We start from the raw sequence: 18187 nt of genomic DNA, 5'->3' as shown, positions 1-18187 counted from the left end.
GCACACTGATACCATCACTCCTGACAATTTTTTTTCAATCACAACCTCACTTAGCAACGCTGTCAATCACTTCCATCATTGCAACCATCACCAATATCAACCACCTACATCACCACCGTCACAATTCCCACAACAAATCACTACAACCCTTATTATTATCGTCAACAATTACCATTAACCACCTCCACCGTTATAGCCATATCATCGCCAATTGCTACCACCACCGTCATTGCCATCAACCATCATGACCACCACCAACCATAATCACCCCAATCATCTTTACCATAGTAACCACCATTATCACTATCGCGCAAACATCATTACTATTGGCAACCAACACTGCCAGCACAATTGCTACACAACCATAACCAGCACCGCAAAATACATCCTCCAACTACCATCAACTAGCACTATATTACGTGGAGATAATATTTAAATTATTATTTTAGAAAATCATATTTATTAAATTTTTAATAAAAATAAATTATAAGTAGTCAAATATTTTAAAAATTAATCAATTTTAATCACTCAATATTCGAATCCAAACACGATAAATATTTAGATTAAAATGTCACCCCAAAGATTTGCAAGGGAAACTTCACTCAACAATCCTGTTCCTAGAGATTTGACAATAATAAAGCTCAAAAACGTACTAGTAAAGCCACCAGTATGCTTTTTTCCAATTTCCTAAAATCCAACAACTAAGCAACTACCATTTTCATTTTACTCTCCATAGTCAAATCCTCGGGCTGCACACCACCCGTTTGATAATAATCCTAAATGAAAATATAATACTCCAATCGAACTCCCATCGCGATCTAGATTCTCTCTATCACTTCACTTCATTACATTCTCCTCTCCCATCCACATTCTGGCCACCATTTTCAGCGTTGCAACCCAATTACGACGTCGTCTTCAACGAACCTAATTCAGATCCACCTTAAATCTAATCGGGAATGGCTTCTTCGGAAGCCGATTCCCGGCTAAACCAAGTGCTTATCCCAGCTCTTGAAAAAATCATTAAGAACGGATCATGGCGTAAGCATTCTAAATTATCACATGAATGCAAATCCGTTATTGAATTCCTTACTAACCCATCTCAAACCCCACCCACTTCCCCATCTGCCGAACCCGATCCCGATTCCGGTGTTCTTCTAGATCTTTCTTTTAATGATTCCGAGCTTATTCTTAGCCCTTTTATTAATGCTTCCGGGTCGGGTCATCTTAAGATCGCTGAAGCTGCCCTTGATGCTGTCCAGAAGTTAATTGCTCATGGTTACCTACGTGGCGAAGCGGACCCCACTGGTGGGCCTGATTCCAAGCTGTTGGCGAAATTGATTGAGTCTGTTTGTAAATGTCATGATTTGGGTGATGATGCGGTTGAATTGCTTGTGATTAAGACTATTTTGTCTGCTGTTACGTCGGTTTCGATACGAATACATGGGGATTCGTTGTTGCAGGTTGTGAGGACGTGTTATGATATTTATTTGGAGAGTAAGAATGTGGTGAATCAGACTACGGCGAAAGCGTCGTTGGTTCAGATGTTGGTGATTGTTTTTAGGAGAATGGAGGCTGATTCGTCGACTGTTCCGTTGCAGCCTATTGTTGTTGCGGAATTAATGGAACCAGCTGAGAAAGCTGATGCTGATGGATCGATGACGTTGTTCGTTCAGGGGTTTATAACTAAAGTTTTGCAGGATATTGATGGGGTTTTTAATGCTGGGACACCGAGAGCGGGTGCTACTTCTACTGGTGCACATGATGGGGCGTTTGAGACGACTACATCGACTGTGGAGTCGACTAATCCTGCTGATTTGTTGGATTCCACGGATAAGGATATGTTGGACGCGAAGTATTGGGAGATTAGTATGTATAAGACGGCGTTGGAAGGGCGAAAAGGGGAGCTTGTGGACGGGGAGGGAGAAAGGGATGATGATTTGGAGGTTCAAATTGGAAATAAATTGAGAAGGGATGCGTTTTTGGTGTTTAGAGCTTTGTGTAAGCTCTCAATGAAGACACCACCTAAGGAAGCAGCAGCAGATCCACAGTTAATGAGGGGCAAGATTGTGGCGTTGGAGCTGCTCAAGATATTGTTGGAGAATGCCGGAGCAATATTTAGGACAAGCGACAGGTATTTACCTGCTATTCTGATTGAAATATATTCTATGCCTCAATTACTTATGCAATGGCTCGTCTAATTACTGTATATAGGTTCTTATTTCGAAGTATTGTTTTCTGTCGTTGGTTCATTGTTGGTGGCATAAATGTGTCAACGGCGCATGTTTATTTATTTTTATTTGATCTAAGTTATAAAGTCTGTTCTTTTTTAATAAGTATTTACAAAGTACTATTGTCAATGTTTCACATGGAAAAATGTTCTTTGTTACTCTTATATGCTCCTGGCTAAGGTAATACCGACAGATATACAAAGAGTCCAAAAAACTGCTCACACTGTAATAAGATGAGGCCAGTGGCTTTCCAACTTGTTTTTTATATCTTTTTTTGACAAGACTCTTGTTTTTTATATCTTCATCTGTCTTTGAAACGGTATTGCTACTTACCTCTGTAGCCACCATCTTTTTAATTTACATTGTCTTCTTGCTTAGCTCATTTTTTAGACTATTCTCAGGGAACAAAAAGGATTTGCAAAATGAAAATCAACATATGAGTTTCTATGCCTTTTGTGCTGCTAAAAGTTTTTAAAGTGACATTTTCTTGCTTGGACCACGGCTCCAAGGCTATACTGACCAAATCAACGTAGGAAAAAGAAGAGAAAAAAGAGTTGGCCTATCTTACCTTACGCAGGTGAGAGGAAGCTTGATGTCGTCACTCTTCTCATACAGTGGACAATGATCTTAGATCATTGCCCACGGTGGTTCCACTTAGTCGGAAAACATTTAAGGTTGCATAACACTGCGATATTTCTAAGGCTTATGCCTTACAGGCATCACCTTTCTGCCTTTTTTATGATTTGGATATCCTGAGCTATTTGAAGCTGTCAAACCTAAAGCTTGTACCGCTGAACAGCTCTATAGGCTTTCCTTGTTAATGTGGAGAAATCTTGAATTAGACATCCTTCAATGCCTTCTTGTTAGGGGTTTTTTTTTTTTTGGGGGGGGGGGGGTGGGATTATGTATTTGTAAATTCAGAGGCACTTTTGAGGTCTGTTTGGTGAGGCTATGAGTATTGTGAGGAACAGAAACCTTCTCATTTTTTTGCAACGCCTGGTTTTCTGTAGTGGTGTACTTTGTTGTCCCTGTTACTTTGTAAGAGTGACATTCCTTAGGTGCCTTTTTGCTTAATTAGATTGTTCATACCTCACATTTTTTGTCTATTAAAGATGATTTATACATAGCTATTGTAACTTGTACAAGCTTGAGACTTTCCAATCGTTACTGTCCTAGGATTTGGAATGAATGAAAGAAGCAAGCTCAAATTGCACGATCTTTGCTAGTTAGCTACTAATAATAGGTATGAGTACTTGACGAACTGTTTGCTTTCACCAATTATTAGTTACTGTTACGGTCTATTTCTTAGTTGTTGCCTGGACCGTTGTGTAACAGCTCATGGACCACTGGCGTTGAACTCTAAAGGGGGTTTGTTCTGAAGTTTTCCCTAGGCAAATCCTTTGTTGCTCGGACTCTCCAAAAATGCTGCCGCACCTGTCAAATTCTCCGGAACTACACTATTTTTGGAGATTTTCGGAGGATCCGATGCGCATCCGATGATATTTTTGAAGAGTTCCGAGCAATACCGTGCAAATCCCACATTAGAATGGGAGGGGAGAATTAGGGACCATATAAGGGAGAGTTCACGATTCTAACTATCGAGACACGTTTTGGGTTAAAGCCTAAGGGGACAAAACTATACGACCCAAAAGCCTTGAGGTGGCGCAGAGGGTTCGGCCAAATCTTACGATACCTTGGCAGTTATGCCTGGGAAGTGACATGTTGAAGTTATGATGGTGGTTATCCTTTCATTGGTTAGGCACTTGTCACAGTGTAGTCACCATTTCTCATATTTCTGTTAGCCCTGATATCTGCAATAACTTTTTCTGTCGTCCACTTGTTTGGTGTGTAAGTCTCATAACATCTCTTTATCTGAAATTCTTAATCAGTGCGTACTCTTAGGTCTTGCAACTGTCCGACTATTTGACCTACTGCAATCAGCATTTGCATCTTCCAATTTCAATAATAGTTGGTCTATTCATGGTTATGTTGGTTTTAATTTTTTTTTTTTTTTTTTTTTAAAAAAAAAAATTCTTACAGGTTTTTAGGTGCTATTAAGCAGTACTTGTGTTTGTCACTGTTGAAAAACAGTGCTTCAAGCCTCATGATTGTCTTCCAGCTTTCGTGCTCAATTTTTATAAGTCTGGTTGCAAGATTTAGAGCCGGCCTCAAGGCAGAAATTGGAGTTTTCTTTCCAATGATCGTTCTTAGAGTATTGGAAAATGTTGCTCAACCAAATTTCCAACAGAAAATGATAGTGCTTCGATTTCTTGAGAGGCTTTGCATTGATTCACAGATTCTGGTGGATATATTCCTCAATTATGATTGTGATGTCAATTCGTCAAACATATTTGAGAGGTATCTTTCAAATCCTATTGTCTGTATTATTTAGTTTAGAAAATTTCTGCGGAGTCTGATTTTAAATTTCAATCTCTGGTTCCTCCTTTGTTTCTGCAAAATTCTTTCAGAATGGTCAATGGGCTTCTTAAAACTGCTCAAGGTGTACCTCCTGGTACAACAACAAGTCTTTTGCCACCCCAAGAATCAACCATGAAGCTAGAAGCAATGAGGTGCTTAGTGGCTATCTTGAAGTCTTTGGGAGATTGGATGAACAAACACTTGCGTATTGCAGATCCTCTTTCAACCAAAAAGTACGAGGCACCTGACAGTAACTCCGAACCTGGGACTCTTCCCATTGCAAATGGCAATGAGGATGAGCCTACTGAAGTATCAGATTCTCATTCTGAATCCTCTAGTGAAGTTTCTGATGTTGCTACAATTGAGCAGCGTCGCGCTTACAAGCTTGAACTTCAGGTAGGTGATAAATATATTTGTTCTTTGGACCAGTAACTATTCTGATTGCCAAAAGAATTGTGATGAGCAGCGTCTGTGACATAGTCTAATTTGAAACTTGTGCAGGAAGGTATATCTTTGTTTAATAGGAAACCCAAGAAAGGCATTGTATTCCTGATTAATGCTAATAAAGTGGGGAACTCACCAGAAGAAATTGCGGCCTTTCTTAAAGATGCCTCTGGTTTGAATAAAACCTTAATAGGTGATTACCTGGGGGAAAGGGATGACTTACCATTGAAAGTAATGCATGCATACGTGGATTCCTTTGATTTCCAAGGAAAGGAATTTGATGAGGCCATCAGGGCCTTTCTACAAGGATTCAGATTGCCTGGCGAGGCACAGAAGATTGATCGAATCATGGAAAAGTTTGCTGAACGGTACTGTAAATGCAATCCAAAAGTTTTTAGTAGTGCAGACACTGCCTATGTCCTTGCTTACTCAGTTATATTGCTTAACACTGATGCCCATAATCCTATGGTCAAAACCAAGGTATGCTTTTCATTTTGCAGGAGATGACTATTTGCTTATGCCCATTTTCAGTTAATCGGCCTGATATCCCATTTTACATTCTGTAGATGTCAGCTGATGATTTTATAAGGAACAATCGCGGAATTGATGATGGAAAGGATTTGCCAGAGGAGTATTTGAGATCGTTGTTTGAGAGGATATCGAGAAATGAAATTAAAATGAAAGATGATAACTTGGCTCTCCAACAAAAGCAGTCTTTGAACTCTAACAAGATTTTAGGTTTAGACAGTATTTTGAATATTGTTGTCCGTAAGCGAGGAGATGAAAGTATGGAGACTAGTGATGATCTTGTCAGACACATGCAGGAGCAGTTCAAAGAGAAAGCTCGCAAATCCGAGTAAGATTCACCAGATAATTCTTCTATACTTGTTATTTAATGTTACATTCTTGTATGTTACTTCCGTCATTCTGTCTTTATTCTTAACAACTCCTTTCTTTACCCTCTGTAAAGATAACAGAATGAGAGCTTTAATCGAATAACCTATCAATCTGCTGCAGAAAATGATGATACTATTTACTGTATTTTTTTTGTGAAACCAATCTTCACACATTCTTATTAATAAGGAAGTTTAGAAGGATATGTCCTACACTGGGTATGTTGTTGTTGTAGAAGGATATGTCCTAGTATCAGTGTATGATATCTTTTAGGGAGAAAGAAATTTGCAATTTATTCATTACTCAAGGTCATTTTTTTTTATAAGGTAAATTATTTTATTGACAATAGTGGAAAATTCAGTGTAGACATATACCAAAAGAAGAGAACCTACACCAAAATGTGGTTCTCAACAAAAGAGATCCAATCATCTATACAAATAGGGACCTCATAAGTACACGAAAAAGAACCTAGAGACGGCACACTACTTTGCATTTTTACAAAATCTAATTCCACCCCTTCAAAAGCCCTTCAATTTTTCTCTTTCCAAATAACCCACATGATTGCTAAGGGGGCAACACTCCATGCCCTTTGTCTTCTTTTCCCCCTCCCGTGAGTCCAACTTTATTGCTCAAGGTCAATCTTGTCTACCGCCTTCCATTCCATTGCGTGATTAACCTAGATCACCTAATCAACTTGAATTTGCAGGTCAGTTTATTATGCTGCAACAGATGTGGTGATCCTCAGATTCATGGTTGAGGTTTGCTGGGCCCCGATGTTGGCTGCCTTTAGTGTTCCCTTAGACCAAACTGACGATGGAGTTGTGATATCTCTGTGTTTGGAAGGATTCCGTTGTGCAATCCATGTAACTGCTGCAATGTCCATGAAAACACATAGGGATGCTTTTGTGACTTCTCTTGCAAAATTCACTTCTCTTCACTCACCTGCAGACATCAAACAGAAAAACATAGAGGCAATCAAGGTTTGTGTTTGCTCCGGCTTTTGCATGCCCATGCTTCTACTGTACTGAGTTGATCTTTTTGTTGCTAATCTGCATTTTGGTGATTCTTATCAACTTTGCATTTTGATTTTGTTTTTTCCCCTGAGCTAATGACTTACCTGACCTCCAACATCAAAGTGAATGATTTACCAAGAGGACTTCCTTTGCGTTGGCAGCTGATAATACAGTTTAGTAACATTAAAGTTAGGTATTGTCTATTATTTGGAACTGATTGTCAATGGATAAAATGTAGGGCAAATCATTGGAATTGATGAATTGAGCTAATGTACTTTCTATGGGGTAAGGTGGTTCTGAAGTTTCATTAGTTCAACCTACCCCTTTAATTCAGGTCCAGAATAGTGGATACTATTAGCTTGTGAAACGATGACTCCACTGATACTGAAACAATCTGTTTTGACCTAAAATGATGTTTGAGTCAAATAATTGTCAATAGAGTTGGGCAATGATCTTAGTTCGATGTAGCTTTCACCCTTTTAGGCATAACATTTAATGTGTCAAAGGATAGTTTCAGGGCATCCTTTACACATAAATGAATTTAGACTCCGCAACTTCAAAATTGTATTATTCTCCATCCCTAGAAATAGTAAGTTGTAGCCTTTTGTCAACACCTATTCTGACAAGTAGGAAAAAAAATAAAATTCAAACTCTCATGTTGATAACTGTCCAAGCTGAATGTGGACATTCAATCTGGTAATAGTTAAAATTTTGACAAAATTTGATTATAGATATAAACAGGCCAAACAGGAAAACCATAGTTTGACTAAATTTTGTTCGAGAATGATCTTGAGATGAAGATATGAATGCAAAAGACAAGGTACTGGTCTGCTTTAATGGATGTCAGTGCCTTGGTAATTGAGAATAAGTACCCTTTCTATTGTTTACTTTATAGTGCCTACTTGAATCTGCTATATTTTAGGGTTGGTAGGGTAATTTCTTCATTTTTTTTTCTACGCTACTAAGACATTTCCATACCCTGTCTCTCTTTGAAACCTAAGTCCACAGAATTTTGCGCATTCCCATTATATTTTTTGCCAAACTCTTTGTTCCATTATTTCTTACATTATCTCTTTTTACTCGCATAAAGTATTTGATACTGCTGCAGTTATCCTATTTTCACTGACCGAATATCTGCTTAAGCCTGCCCAAAGAAATGACTTATTCCTAGTAAAAGTTTTTTCGCTTCCAATAATTTGAAATATTATTAACTAACAGGTGTGGATGCTCGGAAAATCCATGCTCGACTGTCCATTAAGTTGGGTTAACTTGGAATTTTGGTTCTTACTATTTTCTGATGAAAGGACATTTGGTTCTTAAAGTTTTGGGAGAAAACATCCCCAGAAATAGTCTCGAGTTCATATCCTGTTTGGCCTAGCTTTTAAAATCAGCTTATTTCGGTTTTTTTTTTTTTCTTTTCTGGAAGTGCTTTTCAAAGGAGTACTTTTGGCGAGAGGCAGTTCTTGCTTGGCTAATCAATTTGAATAGCACTTTTGAGCAACAATTAGTGTTTGGCCAAGCTTTTAAAAAGCGCTTCTAAGTGTATTTTCTCAAAAGTGCTTTCCAAAAAAGTACTTTATTGGGGAGAAACTACTTTTTCCAGCTTCTAGCTTCTCAAAAGCAGCTCCTGCTTCTACTCAAAAGCACTTTTTTTGCTGACAGGTGCCTACCACTATGTCAATTATACTTTGTGTTATTAAAAAAGTTACATCTCTTCAACAGATTTCTTCATTTTTTTGCGCTTCGAACATTACGTAAACACTTACTTTGCCGAAAAAAGAACCTTTAAGCGGAGCAAAGAGGGTCAATGAAAAGGAGAAAGAGGAAGTTTATCACTTGGAATAGTTTGCTACCTAATATTACACTGTATTCAAAGTAGACAGTTATAAGTTCACTAGAAATTATAAACATTTAGAGTGCGAGGATTTCTACCAGAATAGATGATGGTTGTAAACTTTGTGGATCCAATCAAATAGGGCTGGTGGAGGATACCTCTCAGGCCTCAGCACAATCCTATGCTACCCATAATCACGCCTGGTATTATGATTCAGTTGTCCTTTTATAAGGTGTGGGGATATAAGAGACTTTAGTACCCTTTGGCTTCTCTTTCAACCTGGACATTTTTTTTCTCAACCCTCTTCTCCCCCCTTTTGACTAATTAGTGAAACTTAAGCTCTTTCATTTTTCTCTTTGTTTCTTTTAGCAGAGATTAAACAAAATTTTACTCAAATCCAAGGAAAAAATTTCTTCCTTGTACGAGTTTGCCTGCGCCTCCTTGCAGATAGACATTTTCATGTGTATAATGGAGGGGTTTTGGCAAATATTCTTGTTAGGGAACAAGTTTTTATTTTTGTGTTGACCTTTAAACTACACTACTCGTGTGTTTTTAGGCTCTAGATTTTTCATATTCTGGTGGAATTTTATGTATGTTAATAGATGCTCATCGCCGACCAAGTGGCAAATGTTAAAGCAGGACTTTCTTGTCAAAGTAGCAAGTAGTCTGGACCTTGTTTTAGCTGAGTGTTTAGTTTCCCTGTGTCAGTGCTATTAAGTTATCCTATTATCTTCTCCCTGAGGTTTATGGAAGACTAATATAGTTTCCGTAAAAAGGCTGATGGTTCTAATCTTTTGTTCTCTTCTTGAGTTTTGAAGGGAGAAACTCATGGGTTACCTTTTTGTTTAACAGGCAATAGTTACAATTGCAGACGAGGATGGGAACTACCTACAGGAGGCATGGGAACATATTCTGACATGTGTTTCTCGGTTTGAACATTTGCATCTCTTGGGGGAGGGTGCCCCTCCAGATGCTACTTTCTTTGCACTTCCTCAGAATGAATTTGACAAGTCAAAACAAGCCAAGTCTGTCATCCTTCCTGTCCTGAAAAAGAAAGGTCCTGGGAAGATTCAAAGTGCAGCTTCAGCCATGCGAAGGGGTTCATATGATAGTGCTGGTATTGGTGGCAGTGCTGCTGCAGGCATGACATCTGAGCAGATGAACAACTTGGTCTCTAACTTAAACATGTTGGAACAAGTGGGTGAAATGAACCGCATATTCATAAGGAGTCAGAAATTAAACAGTGAGGCTATAGTGGACTTTGTGAAAGCTTTATGCAAGGTCTCTATGGAAGAACTACGTTCTACTTCGGATCCACGGGTTTTTAGTCTCACAAAGATAGTTGAGATTGCGTATGTCCTTTGGTCTTTTTATATAAAGTGTACATTTTACTTTCCCTTTTGCTTCCTGATAACTAGCAGAATTATTGATTCATTTTCGTTAAACAGGCACTACAACATGAATCGTATCAGATTTGTTTGGACAAAAATCTGGCATGTTCTTGGTGAATTTTTTGTGACCATTGGTTGCTCTGAAAATCTTTCAATTGCCATATTTGCGATGGATTCTTTACGCCAGTTATCAATGAAGTTCTTGGAGAGAGAAGAATTGGCTAACTATAATTTTCAGAATGAGTTTATGAAGCCTTTTGTGATTGTTATGCGCAAGAGTAGTGCTGTGGAGATCAGAGAATTAATCATCAGATGCGTCTCTCAAATGGTTTTATCTCGAGTCAATCATGTAAAGTCCGGATGGAAAAGCATGTTCATGGTATCAAATTTCTCCCTTTTCTTTCCATTATTTAATCTTTGTAGTGTAAACCATCTTTTGATCTTTACTTGATTATGAGTATACATTCTTTTCTTAAATTTCTAGTTTATTCTTTTCACCTGATGTTCTTTGCTTCTTTTATTGATTACCCAACGTTTTCAGGTCTTCACCACTGCTGCTTATGATGACCATAAAAACATTGTGTTGTTGGCGTTTGAGATAATGGAAAAGATTGTGCGAGATTATTTTCCATATATTACGGAGACTGAGACCACCACATTCACAGACTGCGTTAATTGCCTTGTTGCATTCACTAATAGTAGGTTCAACAAAGATATTAGTCTCAATGCCATCTCTTTCCTTCGTTTATGTGCGGCAAAACTTGCTGAAGGTGAACTTGGCTCCTCAAGGAACAAGGACAGAGAAACTTCTGGGAAGGTTTCACCATCTTCACCTCATAAAGGAAAAGACCACAACATTGAAAATGGAGAGTTGACAGTTAAGGAGGATCATCTGTACTTCTGGTTTCCACTGTTGGCTGGTAAGGACAAAGACATTTGACTTAGACCAAGTCTCTTTCACTATTCTTTTTGATAAGACAAGTTTAGGTCAACATTCGCTATACTTGTTTAAGAAAATACTCTTTTTCTATTACAGGACTATCTGAACTTAGCTTCGATCCGAGGCCCGAAATCAGAAAGAGTGCTCTGCAAGTGCTGTTTGATACCCTACGCAATTACGGGCACCATTTCTCTCTATCATTATGGGAAAGGGTGTTTGAATCCGTCCTATTTCCCATCTTTGACTATGTTCGACATACCATTGATCCTTCAGGTGAAAACTCACCTACACATGGAATTGATGCTGAAGAGGGTGAGCCTGATCAAGATGCATGGCTTTATGAGACCTGCACACTGGCGCTCCAACTGGTTGTAGATCTTTTTGTTAAATTTTATGACACAGTCAATCCACTTCTGAAGAAAGTGTTGTTCTTATTGGTGAATTTTGTCAAGCGTCCTCATCAGAGCCTTGCTGGTATTGGCATTGCTGCATTTGTCCGTCTTATGAGCAATGCTGGGAATCTCTTCTCCGAAGATAAATGGCTTGAAGTTGTTTTGTCCCTTAAAGAAGCGGCTAATGCAACTCTTCCCGACTTCTCTTTTCTTCTCAATGAAAATAACAATTATTGGTCCCAGGAAGAAGATATAACTAGGAATAGCAATGCAGAAACCACTGGAACAGATACTCCAGATGAGGACTTGGAAAACCTGAGGAGGCATCGTCTATATGATGCTATTTCTGATGTGAAGTGTAGGGCTGCTGTTCAGCTATTATTAATTCAGGTATCCAGCAAAGCCACTACTGTGGGTTTACTTCTAATTCATTTATGTATGCTCTCTTGAAGCAAGTAAAGATGGTATACACACTATGTTAAGGGGTACAAGATAAAGGGCTTAAATAGTAAACTGCTTCACGTTCCTACATAAAAACAGAGAGTTCGATGGACTCAAAAAGCCCAATGAGTGTTGTGGTATTTGAAAGATCTTTTGAATATCTCGTGTTTTGACTTGACATGGTTAGATAGAAATAAAGGTGGATACTGTGTCAAATTAAGTGGGAGAAATGTGGGGTTGCCATACTAGTTTTGGTCTTTAAATAAATAGGCACAGTTAGAAACTTTGAACGCATGTATGTCTGGTGTGCTGCTGTAGATTCAAGTTCTTAAGTTAGACATATATATCTGGATATACAGTAACAAATTTGTGTTGGAAGTTAATGCTAATTTAATTGTCTAAAAGGAGATACCATCAATTCCATATTGGAATAGGAGTAATTTGATGAAGATTGCGCTGAGATATTTTAATATGGAAAGATAACCACATTAGTACTACACTTGATAATCCCCCTACCATTATTATTCAAGAGTTATCAGTTTACAGGCTCGTTCCTTTTTCTCACAGTTTTTAATCAATCTGAAGCTAGTATTAGTTTATCTTTTGATAACTAGAGCTATAACTAGTACCGCCTTAGTTGAAGTTAATACCAATTTTATTTCATCCTAGTTTCGTTTTATGTATATAAAATTGGGAAAAAGAGAATCAAATTACAATTGACTAAAACTATGAACTCTTGATGCCTTCTCAAGTTTCAGACAATCTTTCTACTACTGATCCCTGTAGTGTGAGATTAGTAACTGAGAATATCTCACAATCCTGTTGGAAGATCTTTGATATGATAGGTGTTTGTGTTTTTGGCATGTCAGTCTTGCATCTCTTTCAGTTGTCTACTTGCACTTGGGATATCTTTGTATTGTTAATTTGGTAATTCTCTGAAGAATGGAGCTTGTGTTGTTGCTTCCTTAAAGGTCATGTCTTCAGGAAAAACATTGATATTATGGGAAACCTCGTATGGTCAATTTGATTAATTATTCCTGTTTTTGTGTAAATCTGGATAGCTTAATTTCTACCATAATGGTCTCTTGCACATTGCAGGCTGTGATGGAGATCTACAACATGTACAGACCTCAGCTGTCTAGCAAAAACATCATTGTCCTCTTTGATGCCATGCATGGTGTGGCATCTCATGCTCATAAGATAAACAGTGACACAACACTGCGGTCAAAGCTGCTAGAGTTCAGTTCCATAACCCAAATGCAGGACCCTCCATTATTACGGCTTGAGAATGAGGCTTATCAAATATGCCTCTCATTTTTACAAAATCTTGTGCTAGATAAACCTACTGGGTTTGAAGATTCTGAAGTGGAAACTTACCTCGTCAACCTTTGCAGTGAGGTCTTACATTTCTATATTGGAATTGCACGTTCAGGACAAATGTCTGAGTCATCTCTTGGTGCACAGCTTCGTTGGTTAATTCCCCTGGGTTCTGGTAGAAGGAGAGAGTTGGCTGCACGTGCACCTCTTATCACTGCAACTCTCCAGGCAATATGTAGTTTAGGAGATGCATCATTTGAGAAAAACTTGTCTTGCTTCTTCCCATTACTTTCAAGCTTGATAAGTTGTGAGCATGGCTCAAATGAGATTCAGTTAGCCCTGAGTGATATGCTCAGCTCATCCGTGGGTCCTGTTTTGCTTCGGTCATGTTGAGCTTAGGGTACTCATATGTTTTTTTTCATGATATATGGTTATATTTCTTGTATTTTTGCAAATTTTGCTATCATCTAATATTGCAGAAAGATAGTTTCGGTGCTTCAAGAACTAGTGATTGTTTATATGACCAGGCATTTAGAACCTTCTGCAGTATATTGAGGGGCTTAGCTCTTTGTAGAGTCATTAGATGTTAGCAGGAGTTCTGATGTTGTATGTGTAGCATTTTCCTCTACAATATACGAGCAATTTTATGCCTAAAGATTGCTTGTTCTATATCGACTCAGAATTATCTTGTGGGCTTTTTTTATCTGATTAGCTGCAGGGGTTTGGTAATTTATGTTTGATTTTACAGCTCTGAAGCAGTATAAGACATCCATGGTGATTCCTTTGGTTATAAGAGAAAGATGTTAGTGTTTGATGCACAGGTATGCGTATGCTAGATCGATGGTTACTTCTCTTTTTGTCAATTTATTTCGGAAGGTAATGGTGTTCGGGCCAGCTTGCGTGCACCTCGACTATTGCACTGAGGTGCCTGCTACACCCCGCAAGCACATGTGATGGTTAGACCTGCTCATGAGCGGATGGGCTTAGGCTAAGTGTTGTTGCTGGGATTGGAACCTAGGATTTTTAGGTTGTTACTTCTATAGCTAAACCACTCACCCGTTCCCTTGGGTGCGGGTAGAAGGTTACCTTTTCTTAACTGCTACGGAATATATTTGAAGTGGGCCTTGATTTGTTACTGAACCTGCAAGGAAGTGTTTTCGCTGGCATATCCAAATGTTCTCTTAATGTTACTACTGTACAAGCATTGACCATTAAAGCACATTTTTTCTGAAAGGCGTGGTGTAGAGACAGTCATTATTCTTTTACAACTCAAAGCCATATTTTACTGGTGATCCAGTTCTTCTCTCTGTTATCAGGACTAAGAGTAACTAGGGATTCTGAACCTTTGAAAACAGTCTGTTTCCTCTTTATGCAAGTTTCTGTCTCTGCTAGGTCTGGGAGATTAACCGTCTCCACTTTCCACCTAGTTTATGAAAAATCTAGATATTATTGAGTGGTTAGCTGCCATGTTGTTTTGTATAGTTGTATATTCCTTTATTTACTGCAATCATAGCTGCTACTATTTGGTGATCCTTAAAATTATCGAGTTCTCTTTGTGTAGATTTTTGCAGATTTATCTGCTTTATGTGTTTGAGATGTGCGCTGTTTGCAATGGTTTGCTTCTGCAATGGGCTTATACTTAATTGTGTCTAATCTCGAAGTTGATTATTGACACTCATGATAATTTATGTCACCATCAACCAATTCTGGATATATGCACATTGCAATTGATTCCGCAATGAGCATTTATTATTGGCTTCTGGTTATCTCACAAAAAAGTATTAGGGAGTACTTTACCTGGTGATTCTGGAAGTCATTTTTTTTTCATCTTTTGCTACCTTTGTATACATCTCGAATGCGAGATATTTTCCCTGTAACAATTAAGTTTTTTTCGTTGGGGGTAAAGGAGTAATTTTTCTATCTTCTAAGAACATTGTTGACAGTGTCTTCTTATGGTCATATCATTTGAAAATGATTTTTCATTTACCCAGGGAACTTTTTGAACATTTTGTGAGTGCTTGACCCTCAAGTCTCAATCAACTTTCGTAAATGGGGTACTAATTGTATATTGGCTATCTTCCAGTTTCTACTATTCGAATAATTTAATGAATATTACATTTATAATTACTGAGAAACTCTGTTTTTAAATTTTCCCAACTTTGTTAATTTTCGGTTTCAGCTACCGAAATACAAATGACTGAAAGACCTACCCTACTGGTTCCAATAAAAAAAGTTTTTTTTTTTCTTCTAGATATCAATGTGAAAAGGAGGCTCAAAAAGTTTTTCCGGCCAAGTTATTACCAGTTGTCAGTTGTCACTTCAAACCAAGTATGAGAACGTGTTAATAGTGTTCTTAGTTCTTAGTGGTACTGTGATAAGAGGACAGGTATGGCGGATGCTTGAAATTTAATATTCACTAAATGAATAAATTGTATTTGATTAGTTCTGCAAATTGGTCAAACCAAGATGGAGAAAGGAACAGGAAATTTGCATCCACCACTAGGTGACTTGTATATTGATACTGTCCCTAATGAATCCCAATTACCTTAACTCTTTAGTTTGATCTTAAATTTGCCGTCCGACATGTAAATTCCAAAAAGATTATTCATTAACATCTTGTTTAGCACTTGATTCCTTCACAAACGGAGACCCCAAGACCAACGGAAACTAAAAAGAAGTTTAGCATATAAATACGGGCAGTGCTACAGTCCGGTAATGGGTTCAGCAGAATTCAGTGACTTTAGCTCAAATTCTGAATCTGTCAAAAAAAACTCATAAATAATTAATTCAAAGTTCAAAATAAGTGGCGTTTTTCTAGAATTTAGAACAATTAAACTACCTCTGCATAATGATGACAAATATTGCCGGCAATTTTTAAGCGGATATTTATATATTCCACTATGAATTAGACTTGGTAATTGGCAGTGCAAGGACACTGTCTACGCCCCACACCACGACATGACTTGTTCCTCTTCTTTCTTCTGCTACATTTTAACATGCAGAAAGAAGCTTCAGAATTTTTTCACTTCAATAGAAAGAGTACTTAGAAAATAGAAGTTGCTTTGTGTAGGCCCGGTCACAGGGCTGTAGTATGATGAGAAAATAACAAAAGAGTGAGTTTATTTTTCCCAAATTCCACGGCAAACATGTATGTTCACATGCACACTCACTTTCATTTCTCTTCAGTTTTACTTACTAATTCCACTTCTTGACCATTGACATAGTCAACAACCCAACTCATCACTCTTTTTGCTCTTATCTTTTCTCCTGGTTTTCAAGATTACTATGGATTCTTTTAGAATATGGTTCAAGACTCTGAATCACTCTGCTGGGAAATTTCTTGGACAATCTAAGTACTTGAAGAAAGGGAAAAAGAAACCAAAGAGAATGGTTTCTGATTTCAGTTGGTTATCAGGTTTTGCGTCTATGGAGGTGTCTAGTCAACTGAAATTAGTCTTTAACTTCATTGATGCAAATGGGGATGGAAAGATATCTCCTTTAGAGCTATCTGAAATTTTGTCAAGTCTTGGACATCATCAAGAATTGAAAACTGCTGAGGAATTAGCTGAAGTTATGGTAAAAGAAATGGATTGTGATGGGGATGGATTTGTGGATTTGGATGAGTTCTTGAATGTTATGGGGGTGGAAAAAGATCAAACTTTTGGTGATTCTGTTAAGAATATTGATGAGCTTAAAGAAGCTTTTCTTGTGTTTGATTCTGATAAAAATGGGCTTATATCAGCTAAGGAGTTGAGGAGAGTCCTAATTAGCCTTGGCTGTGTAAATTGCAGTCTTAAAGAGTGTCGAAGAATGATTAAAGGGGTTGATAAAGATGGTGATGGATTTGTAAATTTTGAAGAGTTTAAAGAAATGATGGCTGCTGGATGCAATCTTTAGCCTACATAATATTTTTTACTCTGTTTTTGTTTGTTGGATTGTGAGTCTATGACAGGCTTAAATGGAGTGATGTAGATAGTGAGGATTCGTGTAAGCCGATTCCATGCTTGAAGGATTGAGCCGTAGTTGTTGTTGTTCTTGTTGAGATGTCTTTGAACAAGTGAGTTAAATTTGTGGATTTTGAGTCCTTTGGTTGTTGGATTATGTAGTGTTCAGAATTTTTTGCAGCTTTTCTGTACAGGTTTTAAGGTAGAATTTCAATGCTGTGAAAGCAAGCAGGTACAGATAAGCATAATATTTCTCTTCCAAGTTCTATCTTTGATGCTTTGTGTTCATGTTTGTGTTTGTTTCTTCATTTGCATGTTCATTTGTGAAAGTTGACCTTCTTGTAATTAGATAGACTTAGCAGGCGTTTGGATATAGATTTGGTTGGAACTCACAAAAAAGAATTTTTGAAGTTAAAATGTAGAAATGGTATTGGTAGGTTGAAGTTGCGTTTGGACATGCATTTCACTTAAAAATAATTAAAGTTTTGTGAGCGGAAAAAGATTTTGCACTTGAAAAAACAGGTCAAACTTGAAAAACTTATTTTCAAAGACTAATAAAAAAAATCAATCCAATGTATCACCAAGAACAACAACAACATACCCAGTATAATTCCACAAGTGAGGTTTGGGGAGGGTAAAGTGTATGCCGATCTTACTCGTACCTTGTAGAGATAAAGAGGTTGTTTTCGATAGATCCTCGACTTAGGTAAAAAGCATTTCAAAGCAGTTTGAGAAAAGGACTACAGATATGAAAGCAGCGGCAACAACGAAATAATGCGAAATGAAAAGCAGTGTATAACATTCAGAAAGAAAGAACAATAGCAATAACGAAATAATGCGATAGTTGAAACATAAGAAACACAAAATCGAAGAACAAGAAACTACGAGAATACTGCTAATACTACTCGTAAGGGAGCATGTGAAGGTACGA

General features: G+C 37.7%; 2 protein-coding genes across 2 annotated transcripts; both read left to right on the top strand.

Moving 5' to 3' along the window:
• The first annotated feature begins 857 nt into the window (after positions 1-857).
• Positions 858-13967, top strand: LOC132064032 (brefeldin A-inhibited guanine nucleotide-exchange protein 2-like). Its single transcript, XM_059456889.1, has 11 exons — positions 858-2131; positions 4269-4586; positions 4697-5042; positions 5148-5570; positions 5657-5946; positions 6691-6964; positions 9684-10183; positions 10280-10601; positions 10764-11142; positions 11259-11944; positions 13094-13967. The coding sequence occupies exons 1-11, from the start codon at positions 957-959 to the stop codon at positions 13703-13705; spliced, it is 5325 nt and encodes a 1774-aa protein (XP_059312872.1). The 5' UTR covers positions 858-956; the 3' UTR covers positions 13706-13967.
• A 2253-nt stretch (positions 13968-16220) lies between these two features.
• On the top strand, positions 16221-17504 carry LOC132062626 (probable calcium-binding protein CML23). The gene has a single exon (XM_059455160.1). It carries the CDS (start codon positions 16598-16600, stop codon positions 17207-17209), a length of 612 nt encoding a protein of 203 aa, XP_059311143.1. The 5' UTR covers positions 16221-16597; the 3' UTR covers positions 17210-17504.
• The last annotated feature ends 683 nt before the right edge of the window (positions 17505-18187 follow it).

The sequence above is a fragment of the Lycium ferocissimum genome, chromosome 7 (assembly GCF_029784015.1).
Source record: "Lycium ferocissimum isolate CSIRO_LF1 chromosome 7, AGI_CSIRO_Lferr_CH_V1, whole genome shotgun sequence".
Classification (NCBI taxonomy): Eukaryota; Viridiplantae; Streptophyta; class Magnoliopsida; order Solanales; family Solanaceae; genus Lycium; species Lycium ferocissimum.
This window is presented reverse-complemented; position numbering and strand designations above follow the sequence as displayed.

Coding starts and splice junctions, on each gene's coding strand:
- LOC132064032 (XM_059456889.1), top strand. CDS start 957: ATGGCTTCTTCGGAAGCCGATTCCCGGCTAAACCAAGTGCTTATCCCA. Junction 4,587..4,696: donor TCGTCAAACATATTTGAGAG/GTATCTTTCAAA, acceptor AAATTCTTTCAG/AATGGTCAATGGGCTTCTTA. Junction 11,945..13,093: donor TTCAGCTATTATTAATTCAG/GTATCCAGCAAA, acceptor TGCACATTGCAG/GCTGTGATGGAGATCTACAA.
- LOC132062626 (XM_059455160.1), top strand. CDS start 16,598: ATGGATTCTTTTAGAATATGGTTCAAGACTCTGAATCACTCTGCTGGG.